At 39.4% G+C, this 22,782-nt stretch overlaps 2 protein-coding genes across 9 annotated transcripts in view; both read right to left on the bottom strand.

Annotated features, from left to right (window-relative positions):
• Positions 1-7,736, bottom strand: part of CLIP1 (CAP-Gly domain containing linker protein 1) — an 84,104-nt gene extending 76,368 nt beyond the window's left edge. The window contains exons 1-5 of one of the 3 annotated variants that reach the window (XM_074844354.1): positions 7,464-7,736; positions 7,026-7,144; positions 4,902-4,947; positions 3,712-4,273; positions 1,380-1,439 (exon numbers count right to left, since the gene is read on the bottom strand). The gene's annotated coding sequence lies outside the window, so the exon portion shown is untranslated. Of the gene's footprint in view, positions 1-247; positions 349-1,379; positions 1,440-3,711; positions 4,274-4,901; positions 4,948-7,025; positions 7,145-7,463 lie in introns of those variants that run through there. The other 2 variants (XM_074844359.1, XM_074844355.1) reach the window with 2 other exon arrangements.
• A 115-nt stretch (positions 7,737-7,851) lies between these two features.
• ZCCHC8 (zinc finger CCHC-type containing 8) lies at positions 7,852-22,654 on the bottom strand. 6 transcript variants are annotated; one of them, XM_074844360.1, is made up of 14 exons: positions 21,827-22,654; positions 20,755-20,797; positions 20,169-20,243; positions 19,550-19,655; positions 18,714-18,791; positions 18,307-18,410; positions 16,503-16,568; positions 14,529-14,592; positions 13,920-14,062; positions 13,006-13,148; positions 12,225-12,340; positions 11,076-11,159; positions 10,116-10,230; positions 7,852-9,362 (listed from the first exon to the last, which is right to left on the bottom strand). In XM_074844360.1, exons 1-14 carry the CDS (start codon positions 22,008-22,010, stop codon positions 8,554-8,556), a joined length of 2,130 nt encoding a protein of 709 aa, XP_074700461.1. In that variant the 5' UTR covers positions 22,011-22,654; the 3' UTR covers positions 7,852-8,553. The 6 variants fall into 6 exon arrangements, with proteins under 6 accessions (XP_074700461.1, XP_074700462.1, XP_074700464.1 ...); XM_074844361.1 differs by having other exon boundaries at positions 14,529-14,589; positions 21,827-22,653; XM_074844363.1 differs by lacking the exons at positions 16,503-16,568; positions 18,307-18,410; positions 20,755-20,797; positions 21,827-22,654 and having other exon boundaries at positions 14,529-14,589; positions 20,169-20,247.
• Between the last annotated feature and the right edge of the window lie 128 nt (positions 22,655-22,782).

Below are 22,782 nucleotides of genomic sequence, written 5' to 3'. Positions count from 1 at the left end.
TCCCGCCACCCCACACGGGTCCCTCAGCGCCAGGTCCTCCGCCGCCGTCCCCTCACAGCCCGCCCTCCCCAAGCCCGGCGCGGGCACGGCGCGGCGCCCGCCGAGGCGCCCGGACGGGAAGCGGAGGCCCCAAGGCGGGAGGCGGCCGGCGGTTCCCCCCCACCCCCCTCATCCCCTCAGACGGCGCCATCGCGAGCCCAGGCAGCGCCGCCGCCCTCCCCGCGCGGGCCCTCAACGGCGGCCTCACCGCTGCGAGCGCCTTCGGCTCCGCGCCGCCGCCTTCCCCGGCCGCTGCGAGCGCCGGGCGCAGCCCCTGCCGCCGCCGCCGCCGCCGCCTCCTCCTCCTCCTCCTCCTCCCTCTCTGCAGCGGCGGCGGCGCCTCCCCGGCTCGCAGGGGGCGGGGCGGGCAAACAACGTCTGCGCCCGGCCGGGCCCGCGGCACCGTGAGGCGGAGACTGCAGCAGCGCGAACCGCGCCTCCCTCCGCGCCCCTTCCCCGCGCTCTCCCTTCACCCCCTTTTCCCTTTGTCTCCCCCCCACCTTTGTTCGCCCTGGGGGGTGCCCGCCGGGCAGAGGGGGAAGGAGCGGCTCTCCTCGGTCGTCGGTCTTCCCGGGCAGGCCCCCGGGGAGCCGCCTGTCCCGGCAGCCGGAGGGGAGCCGGTGGCCTGGGCTCGGTGCGGGGAGGGGGCCCGAGCACCGGCAGCGCTGACCCCGGGGGGAAGGCGCTGCGGCAGCAGGCTGGCGTGAAGGGGCGGGGGGGGGACGACAAGAGACAGGGAGGTGTGAAGCACAGAGCTCTTAATGGATGAATAACTTTACTGTCTGCTTTTCTCCATTTTCCTTTTGTCCTGATGCGCAGAAATTTATCATTCCTTCGCTTTCTCTAAAGTACTTAGTATTTTAATTGTCGTTGTGCTTGCAAAGCAACACATTGGAACCTGGCGTTATCCTGTTCCTAAAGTTTAAGCAGCTGTAGCAGGAGCTTCAGCACCATCATCAACAATTTAATACTAATTTTCAAGGCTGAATCACACAGCTCTGCTTCACCTCCTCAGCTCTTATAAATAGGCAACAGAGCCCAGCCAGAGCTGGCCCGTAACTGCTGAATTCATCACAAAGCAAACCTCAGTTTGCAGTCTCACAGATCATTTCGTTTCTGCATGATGCCATTCAAACAAAAGGGTGATGAGAAAGCAGTTCCATTGCTGGAGACTGATTGCAATTTGTGTTTCATTTTGGCTTCATTCTTTGGCATTAATCCAGCATGGTAAGGCACAAAATGGTGTGACGCAGTCCCCCAAATAATAGGTTTCAACTACATCAGCATTTAGCGATGTTTGTTAGAAATTCACTTCCTAAATGTTAAATAGAATCTCTTACCACGGCCATTAGATGTTGAAACTGATACTCGAATCCATGTACAGCCACCCTTCTTTCTCCCTGCAAAATTTGATAAAAGTTTTGCTGAATAAGGACTTCAGGATTTAAATATTGGATTGTATTTAGAAGCACAGAGCCAGTGAACAATTACTTAAAACAAAAAATTGACCCTGCAGTCCCTAGCTATGGAAGTAATCCCCAACAGAAAAATTGCAATTACGGTAAAAACTAGAGAGTCAGACTAACTTTACGGAACACTTGCTCAAAATACCTGTCGGGAACCTTTGTGCTTGTTTCTGGTACTTTTGTGCTTTCTGTATTGATCTGATGCCAATATAGAATGTGTTTCCCATCATTTTTCTTCATTAATTTGATTTTTTTGTCTCATGGTTAATTTGTTACCATGTAGGTAGATTTCAAGGGTATGCAGCTCAATGCACAACACGAGAATTTTTCTTAAGCAATGTGTTAGACTGATGTATCTAGTACAGAGCACAGCAACTAGAAGTCAGCTTACTCTTGAAGATAGAAACTAGGAGTTGCAGCTTTGCGCTGTTCTTGTAGAACTTGTAATAAAGTGCACACAGTAAGTAACAGTGGTGAAATAATAGATGAAAAGCAGTTCAAGTGTGTAAGTAGCTTTCTTTACTCCCTTGCAAGGCTAAAAGTGTCCTGTTACTAAAGCAAGAATTGAGAATGATGTCGCATAGATCAAAAGTTTCTACCTATAAAGTGAATGTGTCGTTGGTTTTTCATGTAATTTCCTAGTGAACAGAATCATAGCTTCAAGATCAAGGTAATCTTGTAGGAAACAAAGGGAGTAGTTATCCATCATTCAACCAGTATCAACCTTCATATGGTGAAAAAGGAGCTTTAGAGCAACTGTAACTTAAGTTCATCCCAATTAGAAATGGTTGACTTAGCTTCTGTGTATCAGTCTACACTTAGGTGGAGATATCTGCAGACTGTGGTAACAGTAACATCTAGTATGTTCACATCCAATTTATAGCAATTATTATAAAAAAAGATGCTGGTACTATAAATCATAGTACTATAAAGGATTAAATAGGATTGAAAGCCAGTTTCATTCATTCCTGTCCTAGTGGCTCTCTTTTCTGAACTGCATGATCAGATCAGTTAACACATAATACACACACATTTTCTTAACTCTACAAAAACAGGAATTGCTGGATGCTCCTGGGGAATTCAGGATGCCAACATAGCTACTGGCATCCTGGCCACAAGTATAAGGTCTACTTTAGAATTAAAATTGTTTTCTTCAATAATGTAGGAACACCAGTCAAAATTGTTTCTACCCTTTTTCATATTTGTGAAGGGTCCAAAATTATTGAAGCTTTCAGAATAGCTGAAATGTTAAGAACTACATTTAAGGATATCCTGACTTAGAGATCCGTTTTTATATTCAATGGGACATCCACACAAGTTTGAAGATTTTGAGTATAGGATTTTTTTTTTCATCTGAATGATCTCTTCAATATGTACATTTGGAAATTCCTACACAGATCTGATGGTCACACCTGTTTCAGAAAAAGCAACTAATTGCCTTTTTTTTATTTAATCACAGAAGTACTGCTTCAAAAATCCCAGCACAGAAACTTACACTATTATTTTCTGTAGTTGTTTCTGGTTTTGCAAAAACACAAGATTCCCCCCTACCTTTTAACCTGAGCAGTACATGTTGCTCATCTATTTACAGCTTTGTTGATCCCAAAGAGATTCAGTGTCCTAAAGCCTCTTGCTTACTCTTTATTATTTCTGGCTTTAAATTTATGTCTCCAAAACTGGCAGCCTTTGATTGATAGGTTATGCTAGATGAAAAATTGCCCTTTTAGCCTTAATTATCATGTATGCAACAGTTCAAAAAAAAAAAACCAAACCCCAAAACTGCAGATATGGTAGTTACTTTCACAGCTTAGTGAATTGAAAGGCTGCAAGAAGTCTTCCCATTCTCAACATACTTACTGGTTTCCTTCCCTAGATCAGCTGTATCACCCAGCAGCAGTACAAAAAAAGCTCTGCAAGTCCATGTTCTTTGTTGGTGTGCTACACAAGGTAAACTTTCACCCAATGTTACGTTATTTGTTCTACCCAACATGGGTAAAACAACAGAGAACAGTATTTAAACAGATAGTATTTAAAGAATCCTTTCTGCATGCTTGTTTAAACAAGATACTTAATTTAACAATAATGTTCATCTTGATTATGAGTGTTTCATTTCACAGATAACTAAGACACCACAGTCTATTAAAAAAATGAACTATGCAAATCATTCTACCACGTATGTAAATACCAACAAAAGCTGAATTCTCACCTAGAGAAGCAAAGCAGGTTTTTTTGTTCCTACTGAGAGTGCTGACTTCTAAAGAAAGGGTAAATAAATTTTTATTCAGTCATTGGATGACAGATATATATATACACACGTTGTAAAACATGTCAAGTCTTTGTTGCTTATACTTACCTAAAGTTTAGGAAGAGTCCAATCGTCACACATTACTTACCATATTATTAAATCCATCCTGTTTGTAAGCTTCTTCAAGGATCGAGACCAATTCCTGCCTCTGACTCACCCCTTCCCACCCCCCAAAACATGACTCTACAACGTATTCTTAGGAACAGTATCAATCTTCAGTGGCATTTACTTACCAGAGGCAATCCAGCCGTGTTACAAACTGAAGGTACTACAGAGTTCCATGGCAACTACCAATGCATTTGAAACACTTTAATTATATTTGAGCTTTTTCCTCCTCGTTTTTCTTTTTTTCCAGTTATCCTGCCTTACAGAGTTTGCAGTAAAAATAATTCTTAGCAGCTAACACATCCTTCAGATATCTTCTAGAATCTCATCTATTTCTCTTTTCATGACATTTTAAAAACTGTGAATTAGGTTATAAAAATGTAAGTTAGAAATTCAAATCTTTTTTAGAAACAACTAGCCACCTGATACCCTGAATATTTGCACAGATTAGATATTTTTAGATGTACATAAGCATTTTTAAATACTTTTGCTGTTCTGAATGCTGTAAGCAAAAACATGAGTACTATGCCAACAGGAATCTGTGGGAAAATTTGAGTGATGCCTGCTCACACTATACCCACCTCATTACAAATTTTATTAGTCATTCATTTTAGTAAACTCTAATCTAGGTTATTATGCCACACCCATCACCATGGGAATGTGACTTAAAAGTACCAGAAATATTTTGCTATTCAGCTTTTTCTCAGACCTTGTAGTGTGATCTGATTGCAGTTTCAATATACAAAAGCCATTTGGGTAGTTACACTTGACAGATTCAGGAAATCCAATAATTACAAGCATCTTCAGCGCAGCAACAATATACAGCACTTGATAGAAACAGTGAAGTATAGATAAATAGTACAGATAAATAGCTAAGAGATCAAGATGAATTCATTCCTAACCATGAGAGAAACAGCAGGGATAACTCCCCATCCCTAATTAACTGTATGTTTTACAGCAGAGGTAAATACTGTAGTTTTACTTACTGGTTCTGCTCGATCTTCTCCAAGTGTTATCCACACTGACCACCACCTCCATAGAAAGGACAATTTAAAAGATTAGATTTAAAATAACAATTTAAAAGATACCTCCGAGTGCCCAGTATTTTGTATGATTACCCTTATTTCAAATTAATTACTAAAAGTTAAAACCAAAAATTATACAGTCCCTGCCACAGACTGTCTGCTTTTCGGAGATCAAAACATAAGCATTACAAAAATCTCCTTTTAAGAGAAAAAGAAGTATTACAGGAATTTTTATAAGTTTTCTTTACAATTTGAAAGGCAAAAGAATAACAAATGAAAATACTCTATTCCCAGGTATGTTTTGCTTTACCAGATAGCCTAAAAATTTCTTTGATTAAGAGGGGATAAGTTGTGAGGTTTTTTTAATATAGGGGTTGTACAGACCATTAGTGAAAAAGGGTTTGGATTCTGGCAGCCTCAGACTTGAAACTAAACACCTACAGATGTTTAAGATCAATAGAATAAAAAAAAAATAAGAGCTCTCAATGTGTGGTATAGGTGGTCAAAGTCTAATAGTTCATGCTCTAATTCATAACAGGACTCAGGGATAGCCTCTAAACACCCTGCCCAGATAGCCCAGAGGCCAGGCAAGGCCTGGCAACCCCGTGCTTTCCACTGACTAGCCCCAAGCAGCTCCCAGCTCAGCATTTTCCTAGTCCCATGCTAACAGTCTGCTGAAGTGCCTATAACCAACATCATACAGATTTTGACTATATAGGAAAACATTCATGCCACCTATTTATTAACTATATTGATATCATTAGAAAAGAATGAGCACCGGTATCGAACAATCCTTACCCCCAAAACCATATTCAAGACAGACAGGGATAATACCAAGACTAAAAGGAGCAGGTCTAAACATCCGCTAACTATTTTGCAGAAGCAGCACAACAGCAATATAAAAAATAATTCGGAGCACACAGACAACTCGGTATTTACAACAGCCTAGTCTTTTGTTATGTGAAGAAACAAGACTGTTAAATGGGAACAATCCCAGTTGTGGGAATTTTAATTGAAGCATGTATGCGAGTGTGACAGCATGCGACACATGCTTCCGATTGTAGCAGGCTACAGGTGAAGGACAAAAACATTTGCTGACTTGAACAACCAGTCAGTCCAGTCACTCTGGACAAAAATTTCAGTGGATACAAAACATGGACCCAAACATAGTCTATTCCTGCACCAAGCCCCCCCCAATAATATTTGCTTTAGATACCAGAAGATACCAACTTCCAAAAATGAAAGAGATCTGTATCTCCAAGCAGTTTGTGTACAGCAAATAAAAAAGTGGCCAAAGTGATAAAAAATGCTGAACAATTTAAAATTCAAAGCCTTAAAAAATGAAGGATTTAACATATTTAAACTAGATTTAAACTATACTTAAACTAAATTTACCATAACATTAAAAGCCCACTTTACCCTTACTCTAATATCTTCAGTATAAATCTTGGAAGCAATAAAGTTAACAGATACTTTAGTGGTAAGTCTGGGAATTTGTACAAACTTCGAAGACTTATTTACTGTGAAGAATTAGGTGGAAGGGTAATTTATTATGAATTTATTGTAAACACACAGAGCACTAAAGGGTACTAAGCATATGAAGATGATTTTCATCTTGCGGTTGCTGTAAGCAAGGCAGAAGTACACAAGTACTCCTGTAAAGTTTAGGCTGCATGTCCTACTAAAGAAGCAGCATTTCATAAGAGCTATTAAAAAAAGATCTTCTAAGGTGTGGAGAGAGAACTGCATGTTTAAAATATGAGCACCTCAACACACCCAACAGGTGTGTACACTGAAATCATTACCTCATGCCCTGCATCACATTATCATTCACATGTGAATGATACAGCACATAATGGCTTGTGTAAACTGTCATTACTGGCTTTTAACTTCATGGGAGGAGGAGGCTGGGAGAAAGTACAAGATCTCTGTTTGCTTCACAATAGAGATTTCTTTGTAAAGTATGCAGAAGCTGGAAGCAACATATTATTTCATTATCCCACCCTGTTACAGAAAATACTACTATTTCTCCCATAAAATATGAAAAAGAAGTCTTTCATTTTAGCACACACAATGAACGTTTACCTTGACCACTGCTTTTCAAATGCAACCAGATAAACTGAACTGGTATATGCTGCAAAAAGTTTTTTCAGCCTCTCAGAAGACAGGCAGTTCATATATAAAGACACTTTGGTTTTCCCTTCCTGTAAAGTTTAGAGAAAAAAAAAGGAAATATATATAAAAGCTTTAACTACAAAAAGCTTGGGGGTTATCTTCAGCATTCAAATGCAGAGTGTAACAATATCATGTATTATATGGATCTTTGTGAAATACATACTATCTTCAAAGCCGAGAAATTTGAAGAGTAAGTTCAGTCTCTTAAGTTGTATTATCAAAACCAGCTTTGAACATCCCTCCTTCACAAGGCTTTTCTTAGAGACTTGAAATACTTTGTTTTACTATGCATCTCACTTGCCTAAGAAGACTTTTTTTCCTGCATTTATATGAGGACAAATGCTTTACCAGCTCCAATGAATGCTGTTAAGTCAATCTAGCACTCCCTCTGTTGGCAACGCAAATAACGTACAGTCATTTCACCTACAGGTCCCTCTGAAGACAAGGGGAAAAAAGTGTTAGAACAATTAATCAGCACAATTATAACACACTTAAACTTTCAGAAGTGGCCAATTCTTCAGATTATGAAAACTGAGTGGTATGGCAAGGTTCTATTTTAGTTAAAATAATTTTAACAGCTTCTTGATTATGAAAACCTGAACCCAATTGTTGTAACCCTTCCTAAAAATATTTAGCTTTATTAATCCTCATTTTAATCAGCTTGTTTTTCTAATTATCTTCAGCAGCTAATTTTCAAAAATTAGCAGTCTGATGGTATAGGACTCAAAAAAAAATCTTTATATAAAAGCTCATTTATTAAACCTCTGTACACAACAATGAACATGTATGTACAGCAAGTTTACATGAACGATAATGTTACAAAAGATACAGTGGTAATTAAAACTGACCCACATAAATAATTTATAAAAATATTTGAAATGGTGAAGATAATGCTGGTAATCCCTGATTATTTTCATCCAATTGCCAGGATTTTAATGTGGGAAATCTTAATGTTAGAACTTTTTAAAAACATTCTGAATATATTAAACTTATCTACAGGATAATTAGCAAAATGTATAAAGTATAGATTATTGTACAAAGGACAGATATTAAAAAAATCACCAATCCACCTGAAACTCAAGGACAATATAAATCTTAGCCAAAGTAATGAACAGCAAACCACAAACTCCTCTTCTTAGAGTTTCATGTATTGGCAAGTAAATCGCTCTTAACGAATCAACAGTCCTGGTATTCCTTAATGGAATGGTGCAATTTGGGAAAATTCTTCTGTATTTTCTGGCCGCATTGGTGGTCCTGGTCAATATGGAAACCCTGCACTGACTTCAGTTCCAAGGAAGAATGGGGCAGAGCTGTATTTGTCAAGATTTTCTCCTTCCCACAAAGGATGAGGAAGGGTAATTGAGTTTGTAAAACTGGAGGAGGAGAGAAAAGGAAGCGGGGATTTGGACATAATGAAACAAAGGAAGACCAGTTAAAATTAAGTCTTTTTCTTTTGCTGGTTTCTTGGGGAATTTTTTAACACGCTTCTTATTCGTAGATAAACACCTGTTGATTCTGCCATATTTTCAAATTCAAATGGTGTTATGCCTGCTGCAAACTTGCTCATATCAGGAACAAGACTGGAGTTTTTTGCAGATGATTCAATGCTTGTGGCCACCTTATTACCATCTGTATTGTCTCCATCGTTAACCTCACGGTTTGGATCAGGCAAGGTGTTATCCAGCAAGCCTTCAGAATCTGTATTTTCAGGATTTTCCTTTAAATTAAGTAAACTATCTCCTGGATTAGGATCAGTTATAGAACGTTCATCTTCTGGTATCTGTTCACTGATGTCAGAAAGCCTTGTTTCCACTGTAATCACCTTATCAGATGATCTTACTTCTGCAACAAGATCTACTTCGTTCCTAGATGGTGATGACGTAACAGAATTTCCAGTTAAAGGTGTATCAACGGGAATATCAGAGTCACTGTTTGTGCTTTCTGCCTGCTCTAGTGCTGCCCAGATTAATCGCTGCTGTTCCTCTAGCTCTTCCAAGGTCAGGGTATCCTCATCCATGATTGAGTCCACTATTTTTGGCTGAGGAATATCACTGGAAGGATTCAATAGCGGAGTAGTCCTAGGAAGAGGAGGGCGGGTGGGTATTGAAGGTTGAGGTGGTGTAAGATTTAGTGGAGGTGTTCCTCGTGGTAAAGGAGGAGGAGTTGACATCGATGGATGTCCAGGTGGCAGCGGAGGTTGGAACTGAAAACTATTATGAGTTTGAGATCTTTGTGACACTTCCATATCTAGAAACAGATTAAAAGACATCTATTAGAATCTGAAATCTGACTAGAACAAGATTCAAAGTGCCAGTGTTCTGATTAACTACCAGACTTATGTCTTCTCATCCTTGGTTTTCAGCTGAGATAGAACAAACTTTTTGAAGGTTTTAATATCCACTGAAACTATGGTTTTGGGGATTTCAACTCTACTAGCTGTTCAAGCAGGAAAGGAAAAAAAAGATAAAATATTCTTGAAGGTATTGAGAACAAACTTATTCCACACTAAAGGACTTCCTCATAGGAAATCCAGAAGGAAAGCCAGAAGTTTCTCCACCTGTTCTAACATTTAAACACCGCTAAGTCCTCCTGTGAGTTTGACTCATTTTTAAGAAGTTGTGAGCTTGTAACTTCCTACATATTTCATCCAAATATTTAAAGACTTGGAGGTCTTCATCACAGAAGTTTCTTTAGGATACACCTGAAGTAAAGAGATTGGAATTTGTAACCTAACATTCCAATCGCTCTGGGCACACTTGAAACCTCTTGCTTGGTACTGGAAGATATGACAAACACAGTAACAGAGAATGCTTGTTGTACAGAGGCTCAAATGCAACTGCACTGGGACACTGCTAGCATATGGCAGCAGTTACGTTAATTACCACTATAACAAATACAGACACATTGGTTTCTCTTTATGAGCACTGACATTTCAATTCAGACCAAGTTATTAAAAAAAAAAAAATGAAACTAGGAAAAAAAACTGCAGAATAACTATACCAGAATCTAGGTCCATGTCAGCTGCTGGTACCTCTGAATTGTCTTCTTTTGGTCGTTTTGAATGATGAGACCTTGACTGAGATGCAGCCCTTTTATTGCCAGATTTTGGACATGGCTGAAAAGAAATTATCCAGGAAAACAAAATAAATTAGTATTACATTGTACAAGGTAACATTTCCAGTTATAAGAACATATTTAAAACAATTTCATAACTATAGATCATTTGGCAACCCAGTCTGTAAACTAGACATTGAAGTTTGAGAGATTTAATGCAACTGAACAGAACTGTAATCTTGTTTGAGTTTAAGTGGCAAAAGAAAAGACTGTCTGCATTCCTAAAACAGGATTATGACCAAGTTTCCACCTGGACACCTAGATCTTATGAGACCATCACAACTCAAGTATTGTGCATCCCTTCCTGACAGGCTTAGAATTTACTGTTTAATTCCATATAGCATTATACTTTGGGACAGAGATCAGAGCACACATCTTCCATCCTTAACTGGAAGTAGTCTGCAGTAGGTGACAGTAGGCTAGAGTCACATTAGAGAAGACTTGGGAACAATATAGGACAGGACTACCACATGTTTTCTCAAGTCACTGTAGTAAGATTACTGTAAATCGTGACTGTGGCAAGTAAGCTGTTCACTTATTAGGGAAGTCTGGAACTAAGACCGTTTTTAGGCTGTACAAGTTCATAGCAACCTTTTTTCAGGACTGCGTATAAAATATTGCACAACTGGGATCTGCTTATATTAATAGAAATAACAGAATTTGTTCTAAACACGAAGCTCCTTTTTGTTAGAAGAGATAAGCCAAGCATCAGCATTTCACACGTGGTGGTGTCAATAAGAAAGTCTATTCCCTTGTGCAAAGAGATAAACAAGAGATCATCACTGGCTACATTAACTACAAGACAACATTCTCCCCCCTCCCCAAATAACAATGAGATACATTCACCGCATGAAAATTAGACAGGTAGTGAGCAAAAACATCCTTCTGTTGAGATGGCTGCATGGGGATGGAACCAAATATCTGCCATTCCTATAGCATAAAAAAAAGAGAAATAATATTGCATATATTTGGCTAATAACTCAAGAGTAAAACTTAAGAGACACTAAGAGATTAACAAGCCAAGATTAATTCAAGTTCTCATCAAAAGCCTCATTTATTACAGTAAATAGTAGGAACTACTGGGAAACCAAAGTACTCTCACTTATGAACACAAACAACTGATGCAATGCACTATGACCAGGTACTAAGAACAACAATTTCTAAAAAACCCAATCACCTTTACAAAATGTCTTGTTAACAATTTCATAGCAACTACTCTTCAACATTTGCAACACAACTACAAACTTCCCCTCGAAATAACTGCTCAGACCCAAAAGGCTTACTTTGAAAAACTGTTAATTTTTAGTGAAAACTGAAAAAAACTTGGGACAGAACACTGAATGAAAAAAACACATGTGGAGACCACTAAATGGGCAAACATAAAGCTGTAAAAGAAAATGTATGAGTGCTTCTTTTTAATGCACAGCCATTAACAGCAGTGATGAAGTTCACTACTAATAGTAGGTTAAAATGCTTCTGAAAATAAAAGTTCAGCAGCAGCAGCCACAGGAGATTCCCTGTGTGCTCTCTGCTTAAGGGAGCACCCACTGTGTGGGTCTTCTGATAGGACTTGTTTTGTTCTAGCTATTACAAAGCTTCCCAGAGGTTGTGCACTGGTCTGATGTAGTTTTCTATGGTTGAAATTATATTTGTAATAACACCCAGTAATTGTCATATTCCAAGAACATTCAGAAAACGTAGATGTATGGAAGGAGCATGTGTGAAGTTTTGTGTTTAAAAAAACCCACTGAACTATCCTTGGAAATAATCAGCACAGAAGCACCATCAGACCCTATGCACAAGAGCTGACACAGGTATCAGATGGATGGATGTCATGTCCACTACCTCATCAGCCTCCAGTCGCAAACCAGGTGGGTAAAATTAAGACCTTGTTGAAAGAAAATTGTCAGATGCAGAATACAAAACATTAAACTTGGCTAAAAGCAATTAATGGTACTCAGCATGTTGTTTAGAAGGCAGAGGACAGCCACTTACATCTGGGATCCCACTTGGAGTGGATATATTAAAGCCTGGATAGTTTATCAACTTGGACACATCGTAAGTGGTGCGTTTCAGTTGGTGGGATCCTTCATCTTCTGTTCCACCATCATCTATAATGAAATATAATTATTATTGATGCTCATTAAGAACATTACTGAAAAAATCCACAGGATTTAAGAACAGGGTTTTGGTTTTTGGAATGAAAGTATTGGTAGAAGGTTTTGTAATCCACAAAGGCAATAATAGTGACCAAATCATTTGGATACCTGGTTGAAGCTTCCCCAGAAACCTACCTGGGTATTCATAATAATATTACTCTTCATGTACCACTACTACCCTCAGAATTTGGTGTTAGGACTGTTCTCCAAGATGCAGCATAAAGCTGGTAAATTACTTGGTAAGTTGGGTTTCAAGAAACATATTCTTTGCTTGCTGATGGTCTTCTTACTCTTATTATGTAAGAGTAAGTTATATAAACTTTAGAGAATATTATGGTTTCTTTCATAAAACCTAAGAAAAGTTTATTAAAGAAAGGAAGAGGAAATTTGACAATAGGCTATCCGCAAGTCTTGGGAGTTTCACAGGAGCTCCGTGTTCTAATAGCAAGGGCCAATTAGAGTGAAATCACACTGATGAAGAGTCTTCATCTATGTGATCCAATCATTACAGAAGTTGCTTCATTGTCACATCATAGCTACTTAATTGTCTCCTGAATAGTGCACAGCCATCAGTAGCCTGTATGCTGAAAACTGCCTTCCCACAGCACGCTCCTTACCTTTGCCATCGTAAAGCGCAAGTCCTGAGTGCTCCATTTCAGCCTCCTTGAGCCAGCCTGGAGGATAACCCAGCTGACGCATGCGATATATAAACGGAGGAAGGCTCTTATCTGTGACACCAAGTGCATCTTGAAGTTCCCCACTGAGTTAAGAAAACAAACAGAAAACCGAATGTCCTCCAGTAAAATCCATCATCGAATTTTGACAAAAGGAAGTTAAGAGCATTTTGTTGAATTTTAAACTGTCAAGTTGAAATAACTTAGTTTTAGCTAAACTATGTTGCCTCTCAACCCCAGATATAACAATTTTAAGTTAAAACCAGCTCTGATGTTAAAGACAACTTCTAATACTTTAATTTCTTGTATTCTTAATTATGAGAATTAATTCTACACCAAGAAGAACTTACTCGAGTTGTTACTTCTGATTCATGGCCTTAACTGTAGCTATCATGACAAGAAGGTGGAACTTAATGCAAAATTAAATTTACTGGTGATTTCTTTGGAGATCGCTACAGCCATATTATGATTTTTTTAAAACATTTTCAAGAGAGAGAAAAAGAGAGGAAGGGACACTCAAGGCTCAAAATTTTCATAATTTTGCACGCATTTTTAGTTTATTAGGAACATAATTGCAATTTGAGTGGCCAAAGAGTAACATTTATCTCCCTACACTGGGGAAAGTGCCACGGGAAAGGGTAGGACTATTAAGCCAGCAATGAGTTTTCATTTGAAAAATACCTGTGTAACTTATTAAACAAAACTTTATTTAGCAAACAAATTCAAACATAATACACCCATAGTTAAGAGTAGCAGATGGACTTAACACAACTCTGGAAAGTAACATCTCGCACTCCAAAAGTAGAAAAGATATTCCAGAAAAGCAGTGCAACAGCTAATGGAAGGAAAAAAGATACCTAATTACTCCTGGTTTAAATTTTCCAAACCTCTCTTCTACTTCTTCTGCATGATAACGCTGCTGAAAATTCTGATTGCTCGCTTCACCACAAGCTTCCAAAAATTCCTTTCTCTTCTCACTTATACGAGCTGCATTTCGTGGCTTAAAGATAATACAATTGGGAAGTTTAGATTTGAACAATTTATAATTTATGCACTCCTTCACCCAACATAAAACTGGCACTCCTTGCCCTCAGCATGCTTAATCATTTATCACCTGATCATGTGATAGAACTACAGTTGTAATGAAAACTACATCGCAAAAAACCAAGAGTATTTACACTGGATCTAGCGGAGCTCTAGAACAGGAGGAAAGACTGTTCAAACTGCAAAATGTCCCTCCATAAATTAAAGGAGACATTCAAACCATTATGCTACAAAATTAATTTACGTTCTGATTTAGAATGTTAGAATTTATGAGTACAAACAGTATAATCTAACCAACAGAGATGAACAACCATTTGTACATCCTGACCCCAGTGCATCTAATTATTTTTTTTAAATGGTGCAGTTACACTGAAACATTTCTTGGAGAGCAGCAGGCTTTTGAATACTGATGTAGACTTTACCTTTGGACAGTCTTTCATTTGATGGTCTTCAGAACCACAATTGAAACAATGCGGTTTTGGCCTGCTTAAAAAATGCACAAAAAATTAAGCCTGAAAATAGTTTTGCAATGTTAAATGCACTTAATCATTGTAAATCTTGTTAGATTTTTAGTTTTAGACTTAGAAAGAAAAAAAAAATGTAGGCATTGCTTGCCGATTTCATATGCTGTCTTCTGCTTCTCTAAAACTGACTGCTTCATGTCAAGCTTCAAAACAGAGTAACAGAATATTGTTTACTTCACAGTCCTAAGGAGAACACAAGACATGAAAAACACACAGCCACAGCATGGTGGGGGGGACATGACAGCATGTGGAGAGGAAAGAAAGAAAGAAAGAGGTGAACTAAAAGTACAGTGGAAAAGTAGTACTTCCAGGCAGAAATGGAGCTTTTATATCCCATATAATAGAGATCTATTCCTTTAGTAGGGAATAGAATAGTCATAGAATAATTCAGGCTGGATCTCAGGAGACCTCTAATCCAGTCCCTTAATCAAAGCAGGATCAGCTGTAAGATTAGACCAGGTTGCTCACGGCTTTATCCAGTTGGATCTTGAATCCCTCTCAGGATGGAGACTGCATAAACTCTCTGGGCAACCTGATCCAATAGTTTACTGCCCTAAAGGTGGAAAAGCTTTTTCTTGTATCATGCTGCAGATAAAAGAGTATTCACTAAAGGATTTCTACTTCTGATTGAATATGTAAACATTTGCTTAGATAGTGCCAATAAATGAAAACAAAACCTACACACTAAAGCTTACGCTATGTCCGGAGGAAGGAAAGTGAAGATGTTAAAACAATACTTTTAACTCTAGAGTACAGATAAGAAACCCCTCAATTTAACATGGCTGTCACACATTAATACCTCTATTTTTCTTTTTATGCTTGTATCATCAGAGGTCTGATTTTTTGCAATACTGAGAATCAGTTATCAGTAGAAACAAGTAGGAGAGCATAACTACTTCTTTGGAAAATCCTGGTCCACAGTTTGAACAAGTTATGCATATTGTGAAATTGTGCACTGAAAACCTGGAATGAAACTGCAGCTGCCTTCAAGTTTAATTTTCCTTGTAAATTCATATCATGGCAGCAAACATTTTCACAATTATGGGGGAGGGAAATCCCAATCTCTTACAAGATCTTAGAGAAAGATTTCTTTTCTGAACATTCGTTTTTACCAAATTGGGATGGGAACCAGAAGTGGAGACAAAAGGTTGACACAGGAATGAATGCCCACACATGCACACTCCGACCTCAAAGCCTCTAATAAGATAAAGTGAAGTGCATCTTCTGCTTCATCTTTACATAATATTCAAACAGAAACCTTCTGTGGGGATCCAAGTATTTTATCACCATCCCATATCATGAGCACAACCCGTCAATCTGCTTTACATTCAAGACAGTAGTACTTCTAATCAAACAGAGTTTAACTCAGCATGCCCCTTTATCTTTGAAATTCCCACTGACAGCTTGCCTGGTCTTCACTGCATCTGAAATCAGTGACTTTAGATGCTGTGAAGACCACCCAAGCTGTCAGGTGGAAACTCAATTCACTTTACTTCTTACCTCCCATAAAAGCTATACAATCAACTCTAAGATCAGTTTGCCTTAAAAGTCTACAAATAAGTCGAACAGGAGTTGTTCTACAAAACAGTAGGAATAATGATAGTACACCAGTGCAAGGATGACAAAGCAATCACTAAAAAGGCAAGCAACAGAAGAATCGAGCATAAACTTCAGGAAGTTTTTACACACTGATTTTAGGCCCTTCCTAAAGCAAGTCAATAAACAAGAGAGACTGACTGACTGCAAAGCTCAGCACTGGTTTACTTAAACTCATTGCTCAAGTATGTTCAAGGGTTTAGTATACTGGGGAATAATCACAGTGTACATCTGAACTTTTCAGCTCAAAACTTTATATTTAAGAATAATACAAACCTTTTTGGTTTTACTTGTATTTCTTGTCCATCTAGGGAGAGAATCTGGCTGAAAACTTGCTGATATCTTTAGATTTCAATAAGGAACTGCTACTGGATGAAGCAAAATTTCAATCTTGTTTAAAATATCAGTGAAAACCTAACAGTGCTTTGAATGGAATACTGACTCTGCCGGATTAAGTTACAGATGGGTCCTCAATATGAAGTCCATAGTATAAACTATAAAACTGTATCTACGATAAACTATTTGTTAAGATGGGCTTACATTGTTTCCTCCTACCCAATTTCTATCCAATAATCAATTTTGTTCTGTATCAGCACTTGCTAAAACCCTCTTGTTTATAGGCAGAAGTTTTAAGTTAACAATTCTGATATGCTTCACAGCAATCTTATTAATAACGTATTTTGGTAGAGTTTCAAAAATATAACTCACTTCTCAAGTAGGTGGAGACAGGTCACATCATACTACTTGTGTTTGCTTTTGGACTGCAATGTGTCAGCTGCTCTGCCCATTTGTCTAAGAAAAGTATGAGAAGACAAGAGGGCCGCCAGCAAACCGGCATGGTAAAGACTAAGAGGTTCAGTAGAGTTCAGAAGCACAGCAGTTTCCAGAATTTACCAGTTGCTTTTAAAAGCAAGAGCAGATGCCAGATACTAGTTGAACTGAGAACTAGTGTTAATTGATTGCAGTACTTCAGTCAATTAGAAGCATGGTACCCGATATACCATTTCACTCAGTGCTATTTTTGGCTTAATGTCATCTATGGGAGATCTAAAGAAAGACCCAGTAAGGATATTTAAAGAACAGTATCAAAGCTAAGCTGGCAGATGTGGAAGTTTAGCCACACTTAACTTGGCATTTTAGGAGAAATTCCCCTGTTAGGCATCTACTTCCTTCATCTAGAGGTTGGGAGACAGTACAAATATCTTTTAGAGAATAGGATTTGGAGAATAGGCATTAGAACAGAGACAGCTTTCCAAATGTAAAATTACAGCACAGTGCATACATACTCAAAGGCAGGCACAAGAAAACCCAAGTTAGCCGGCTTATAAATTTGCAATTTTCATTCAGATACAAGTAGTTTTTTAACACTAGAAAATGACCTTTATTACAAGCTTGATAACTAGATATTGCAGAAATTAACTGTGAAACTGGTTCTCGTCCTGACTCCTCCTGGGGCAGAAGCAATACTGGAAAACTGGGGAGATGAGATTACTTGTGCAATTTCTTTTTGCATGGAGGACTACAGTATTAAAACACACTCTTCCCAACATCTCCCTCAATCCCACCTTTCAAATACCGGCTTTAATAAACGGTAAAGAATCAACTTTAAAATGGATGCAAGTTAAAAGCATTCCAGAATTAAATTTTAAGAGACTTTCCCTCTGGCTCCCTCATTTGGAAAAAAACACCTTCCAGCATAATTTGAGTTTGCCAAATCCTTTTCTTCTCCCAGACAGCTGATTTTATAGAGGGAGAAGGCTTATTCATATCTGGAATGAACTGTCATTCCAAACCTGATTACAAACTGTCCCAGGAAATTCCTAAAGTCACAAGATGTATTTATGGCGATAAGGCATTCACTCTTCCCAAGCACAAGCCTTCTAAAAATCAGCAAGCCAATCATATCAAAATACTTATATGTTTTGAGTAAAAAAAGCCATTAATGACTCATTAAAACTTTTCATCTGTAACGACTGATAGACATGTACAATCTACTGAACAGAATTTGAGTTCAATTTACCGACTGGCATGCTTTGGTTTTGACAAACGGAAAAACCCCTTGTTTTAGTAAACAGGATACTTAGGTATTTCCCATCCTTCTGTCAGCTGTGGATTCTCATTTAATATAGGCTGTCCCAGTTTATCAAGACAAAAATTGGTAAAATACAGAACACTTCCTACAACCTGTAGAAAAAAAGTCAGAAAATTGTCAGAAATGTGTCAGTATTTAGGTCAGATTGGTAGCATTTCTATAAATTTACACTGCTTGAAATACTTCCATTTTTTTCCCCCACTCTGTAAGAATTTACAAATACATGCCCACACCTGTACAAGTATTTTTTCAACTGATGTAGCCAAAACATGCTGAGCTTAACTGCTATTACACTGACAAATTTAAGAAGATCTTATTTTAAATGGCAGTGTATATTGAATATGTAGAATAAAGAGTCAGACCTACCATTGAAGAGTACATAGTCAAAAACTTACACTAAAAGCTTCTTTAATTTTTTTAACAGAATTCGAGCTTGCTGTTTTACAGTCCTCTTCCAGAAGAACACTGGAAGGCTGACATGAAAAATAAAAATGCAAAGAATTAATTTAAAATAACAGTAAATAGAAGAGCTCCTAAATTACTAAAGTATGTAAAAGGCACAGAATACGGAATACAGCTTCTATTCTTTCATGAAACATTAGCTAAACAGTAGGATGGAGATGTCTCCATTAGTCATAATGCTTTCCACAGTCCAAAGTATGACACAGCTCATTTCTAATGTTTTCTTTGCTGAGAAGTATGCTGCATAAGAACATCTCTATTCTTATTTCAAAAGCCAAGAGAAAGATAGAGAGAAATGTGCCACTTCACCCTTTTATTCAAAGTGAACGCTAAAAAGTGAACGTTAAGTAAATCTTAAATGAATGTTAAGTAAATTCTAAATGAGAGAAGTGGAAATTTCCAGATTCTGTTGTTCATCTACGCTCTTATATATATCAAAGTTGAGTATACTATCAGAAGAGGATATGTTAAATTTGTACCTTCTCATCTATTCTTGAGTATTTAAACCAACTTATTACTTTGCTTTTACACAGATTTCAGTAGGAACAATTTTAAAGAAGCATTTTCATGGGCAGAAAGAATATTTTCTTTGTTTTGTCCTCTATGTTTGTAACAAAGAGTTATACAACATTTGTTTGATAGTTACTTGATTTGCAATTAAACAGAAAAAAAATCTAGAATTCAGCTATTTAGCACTGCAGTATTTCAATATTCCCACTACAAAGATGCAAGAGAAGGGCACCTAATAATAATCTGAGTTTTAAAGTACCTGTGGCTTAACATTGAAGTGCGTTTTTTCTTGTTCACCTCTCTTCTGCTCTTCATATTTCTGAACTAAATTAAAAACAAAATCTTCAATTTCTTGATGATACTGCCTGTAACAGAGTGAAGAAGTATACAGAGATGAAGATGTGAGCAAGACTGAAACATACACCAGATGTCTTTTTTTTTTTAAGGGTTTACCATTTACTAAAGAACTTAGAAAAGGGGCAGTCAACTTCTTTCCTGTCCTCCTCCCAACCCCCACCAACATGAATGCAACCTATTATTAGAGCCTGTACATTAGTGTGGCAAAATCAACTCAGAAGCAGAAAAAATTTAATTTACTGTATTTACCCACAACACTCACAAAACTCAAACTGCTATTCAGATTGACTCCAAGCTCCTGGAAGTCACACTTCATTTCATGATAAGAACAGATATTACTAATGAAAACAACAGACCTCCTGTCATATTGCTCATTATCCTTTCTCCCCTTCAGGCTTAACAAGTTTATGTTCTTGAATAAAACATCCATCCATCCTTTGGGCAAACACTAACATATCCAAACAAACAAACAAAAAAGTGCCATTTCCTGTCAGGACTGCTTTTTCTTGGCAAGTACTTACTTAGAAATTACATTGTTCATAAATAAAATCTGTAACAGAGGTCCATCAAATTTTGAGTTGTCCACTGAAATCCCACTAGAAGAACAGAACAGAGACACAGACAATGGTTACTTCATTAGCTTTACTGTAAATATTCCCTAACCATTCTATCACAGCAAAGAGTCTACAAAGAGGAAGGTTTGGCCAACAAGTTCTGTTCTTTTAATAAGTTCCTATTCACTGAAACAGAAATCACCCTCTTCCAAGCAAAGGTGGTTGCCTGATGTGAGGTGGAAAGAAAACAAACCACCACCACACTACAGAAATTTTCTAACTGCAGTAAACTATTATAACATTTTATAAATAAGATCTCTTATTTATTCAACCATTTTAATGTACTTGTTTTCACTGCTGAACTTTACAAAAAAACTGTTTCCCACGTTAAGTTTCATAAACAAATACAAATAAATAAAGTTACAGCAATACAAATTAACTTCTAAAAGATGTGGCAGACATTGATTTGTTACCGCAGGCAGCTATTATCTCAGACAAACTATTTCAGACATATGTAAGTAATACAAAGCTTTTTAAGTCAGCATTAACATACCTAGGACGAGTCAGGATATTCAGCTTCCTTTTAAGTTCCTGATGTTAATTTCTTGTTAAAGAACATTACTTTCTTTAAAAGACACTGACCCACACCTTAATCAAAGGATCAAAACAAACAAGAAAACACCTAACAAGAATTTCACAGAACAACAAACGGGGTTTCAGAGCTTCCTTTTCACTAAACAGAGGATTATTTGCAAATCCACCCATTGCTGAAGAAACACAATAAAATGCAAAAACCCCCCAGCCCCAGCAGATGAAAGACAGGACTAGATGTGACAATCCAAATAGTGTAATTTTCGTGCACTATGGCTGAATTGTCAGATTTATAGTAGAATCATCACCAAAAAAAGTCAACAGTAAAACACACATACTTGTAAATAGAAAATAAACTATAAAAAACATTTCAGATTACACTGTGCTGCAGTATCGAACCCAAAAGCCCTTCAGGGGAGCAATCACAATTTAACAGTTTAAAATTATTTCTAGCTATGTTAAAAATGGCTTTTCAAAGTAATCGTACAGCTGTTTCTTTTCCCTAGAAAGACAGAAAGGAGTCCAGCATCACGAGTTTTAACAGTCATCCCAGCACTCAAGAACCCCACTACCTCCTTCGCCACTGACGCGAAGTTCACACAGACCCGGCCCTTTTGAGGATAAAAGTTTTCAGAGAAAACTTCCTCTTAAGTGACGGAAGCAGAAGCCAGGAAAAAGCAGCCACCGCACCAAAAGGCGGGCTCGCAGCGGCCCAAGGCGAGGAGCCGCCGGGGGGAGGCTGCCCCCTCCCCGCCAAATTCAATCCTCATCGTCCTTCAGGTCGCGCCAGGGCTCCGGCGGCCAGGCAGACACCGATAGGGCCCTCCCCCACAAAGGCACAGGGCCCAGCCTCACAGAGGTCCCCGGGAGGCGGGAAAAGCCGCAGCCCCTCAGGCCGGAGGCGGCCGGCGGCCCCAGGAGGGCAGGCGCCAAGGATGGCCCGGAAGGGAACCGGCGGCAGCAGCGGCGCCCCCTCTTCCCCCCGCCCCGCTGCGCCCTCCCCGGAGCAGGCCCTGCCTCTCCCGTCAGGATATTCTCCGCCTGGAGCCGCCGCACCGTCTCCTCACGGTCCCGCAGCCGCGCGCACAACTCCTCCAGAGCTTTCTCGGGTCTCTCCTCCTCCTCCTCGAAGCTGAGGCGAGGCGGTGGCGGCGGCCCGTCCTCTTCCTCAAGCTGCTCGAAGAGCTCGCGGTCCCCGAAATCCACCTCGGCCGCCATCTTAAGCTGCAGCAGGAAGGGAGGGGCCTGGGGGGGTGGGGGGAGCTGCCGAGGGGGCAAAGGGCAGAAGGAGCCGCCGCTCGCAGCGGGGAGCGCCGGGCGGGCGGGCCCTTGTCCCGCCGCGGAGCCGGGGGAACCCCAACTCCCAGCATGCAACGGCCGCCGCGCGCCCTGCCGGCGCCCGGCCCCGACCGCGGGGCGCGCTGGGAGATGGAGGCCGCGCGCTGCCGCCGGGCGCGGGGCGGGCAGCGGCGCGAGGCCCGGCGGGAGCTGTAGTTCTGAGGGGGAGCAGCGGTTGGATGGGAGGGCGGCGGCTTCCCTCCTTTTTTTGGTGGTTTTATTGTGTGATTTTTGTTTGTTTGTTTGTTTTTAATTTTTCCTTTCTCTTTTTTAATTCCTCAGGGTGAGGGGTGCAGAAAAAATGAGGGCAGCAGCAGAGTGCAGGACAAGAGTGTTTTGAAGTAGGCTGGCTGCAGTAAGGCCCCATCCACACAGGAGCGTGGTCAGGCATGGCCCCATGCAGCCCACAGTCCTGCAAGACAAGCTTGTAGAAGCTACTACAAAAGTTAACACTATATAACTACTATAACAGTACTTTTAGGTACTCAAATATTGGCAAGGGGCTCCAACATCCCACCTTTCTCACCACTGGTTTGGTGGTTCTCACCATCCCTCTCTTTACTAAAATTTACAAGTATCAAACTGACCAAAAGAGAAAAAAATAAAGAAAAAAAGAGGAAAAAGGAAAACAAAACAAGTTGTGCTGCATACA

The sequence above is a fragment of the Strix aluco genome, chromosome 18 (assembly GCF_031877795.1).
Source record: "Strix aluco isolate bStrAlu1 chromosome 18, bStrAlu1.hap1, whole genome shotgun sequence".
NCBI lineage: Eukaryota > Metazoa > Chordata > Aves > Strigiformes > Strigidae > Strix > Strix aluco.
Note: the sequence above shows the minus strand (reverse complement) of the source record. Positions and strands in the feature narration are given on the sequence as shown.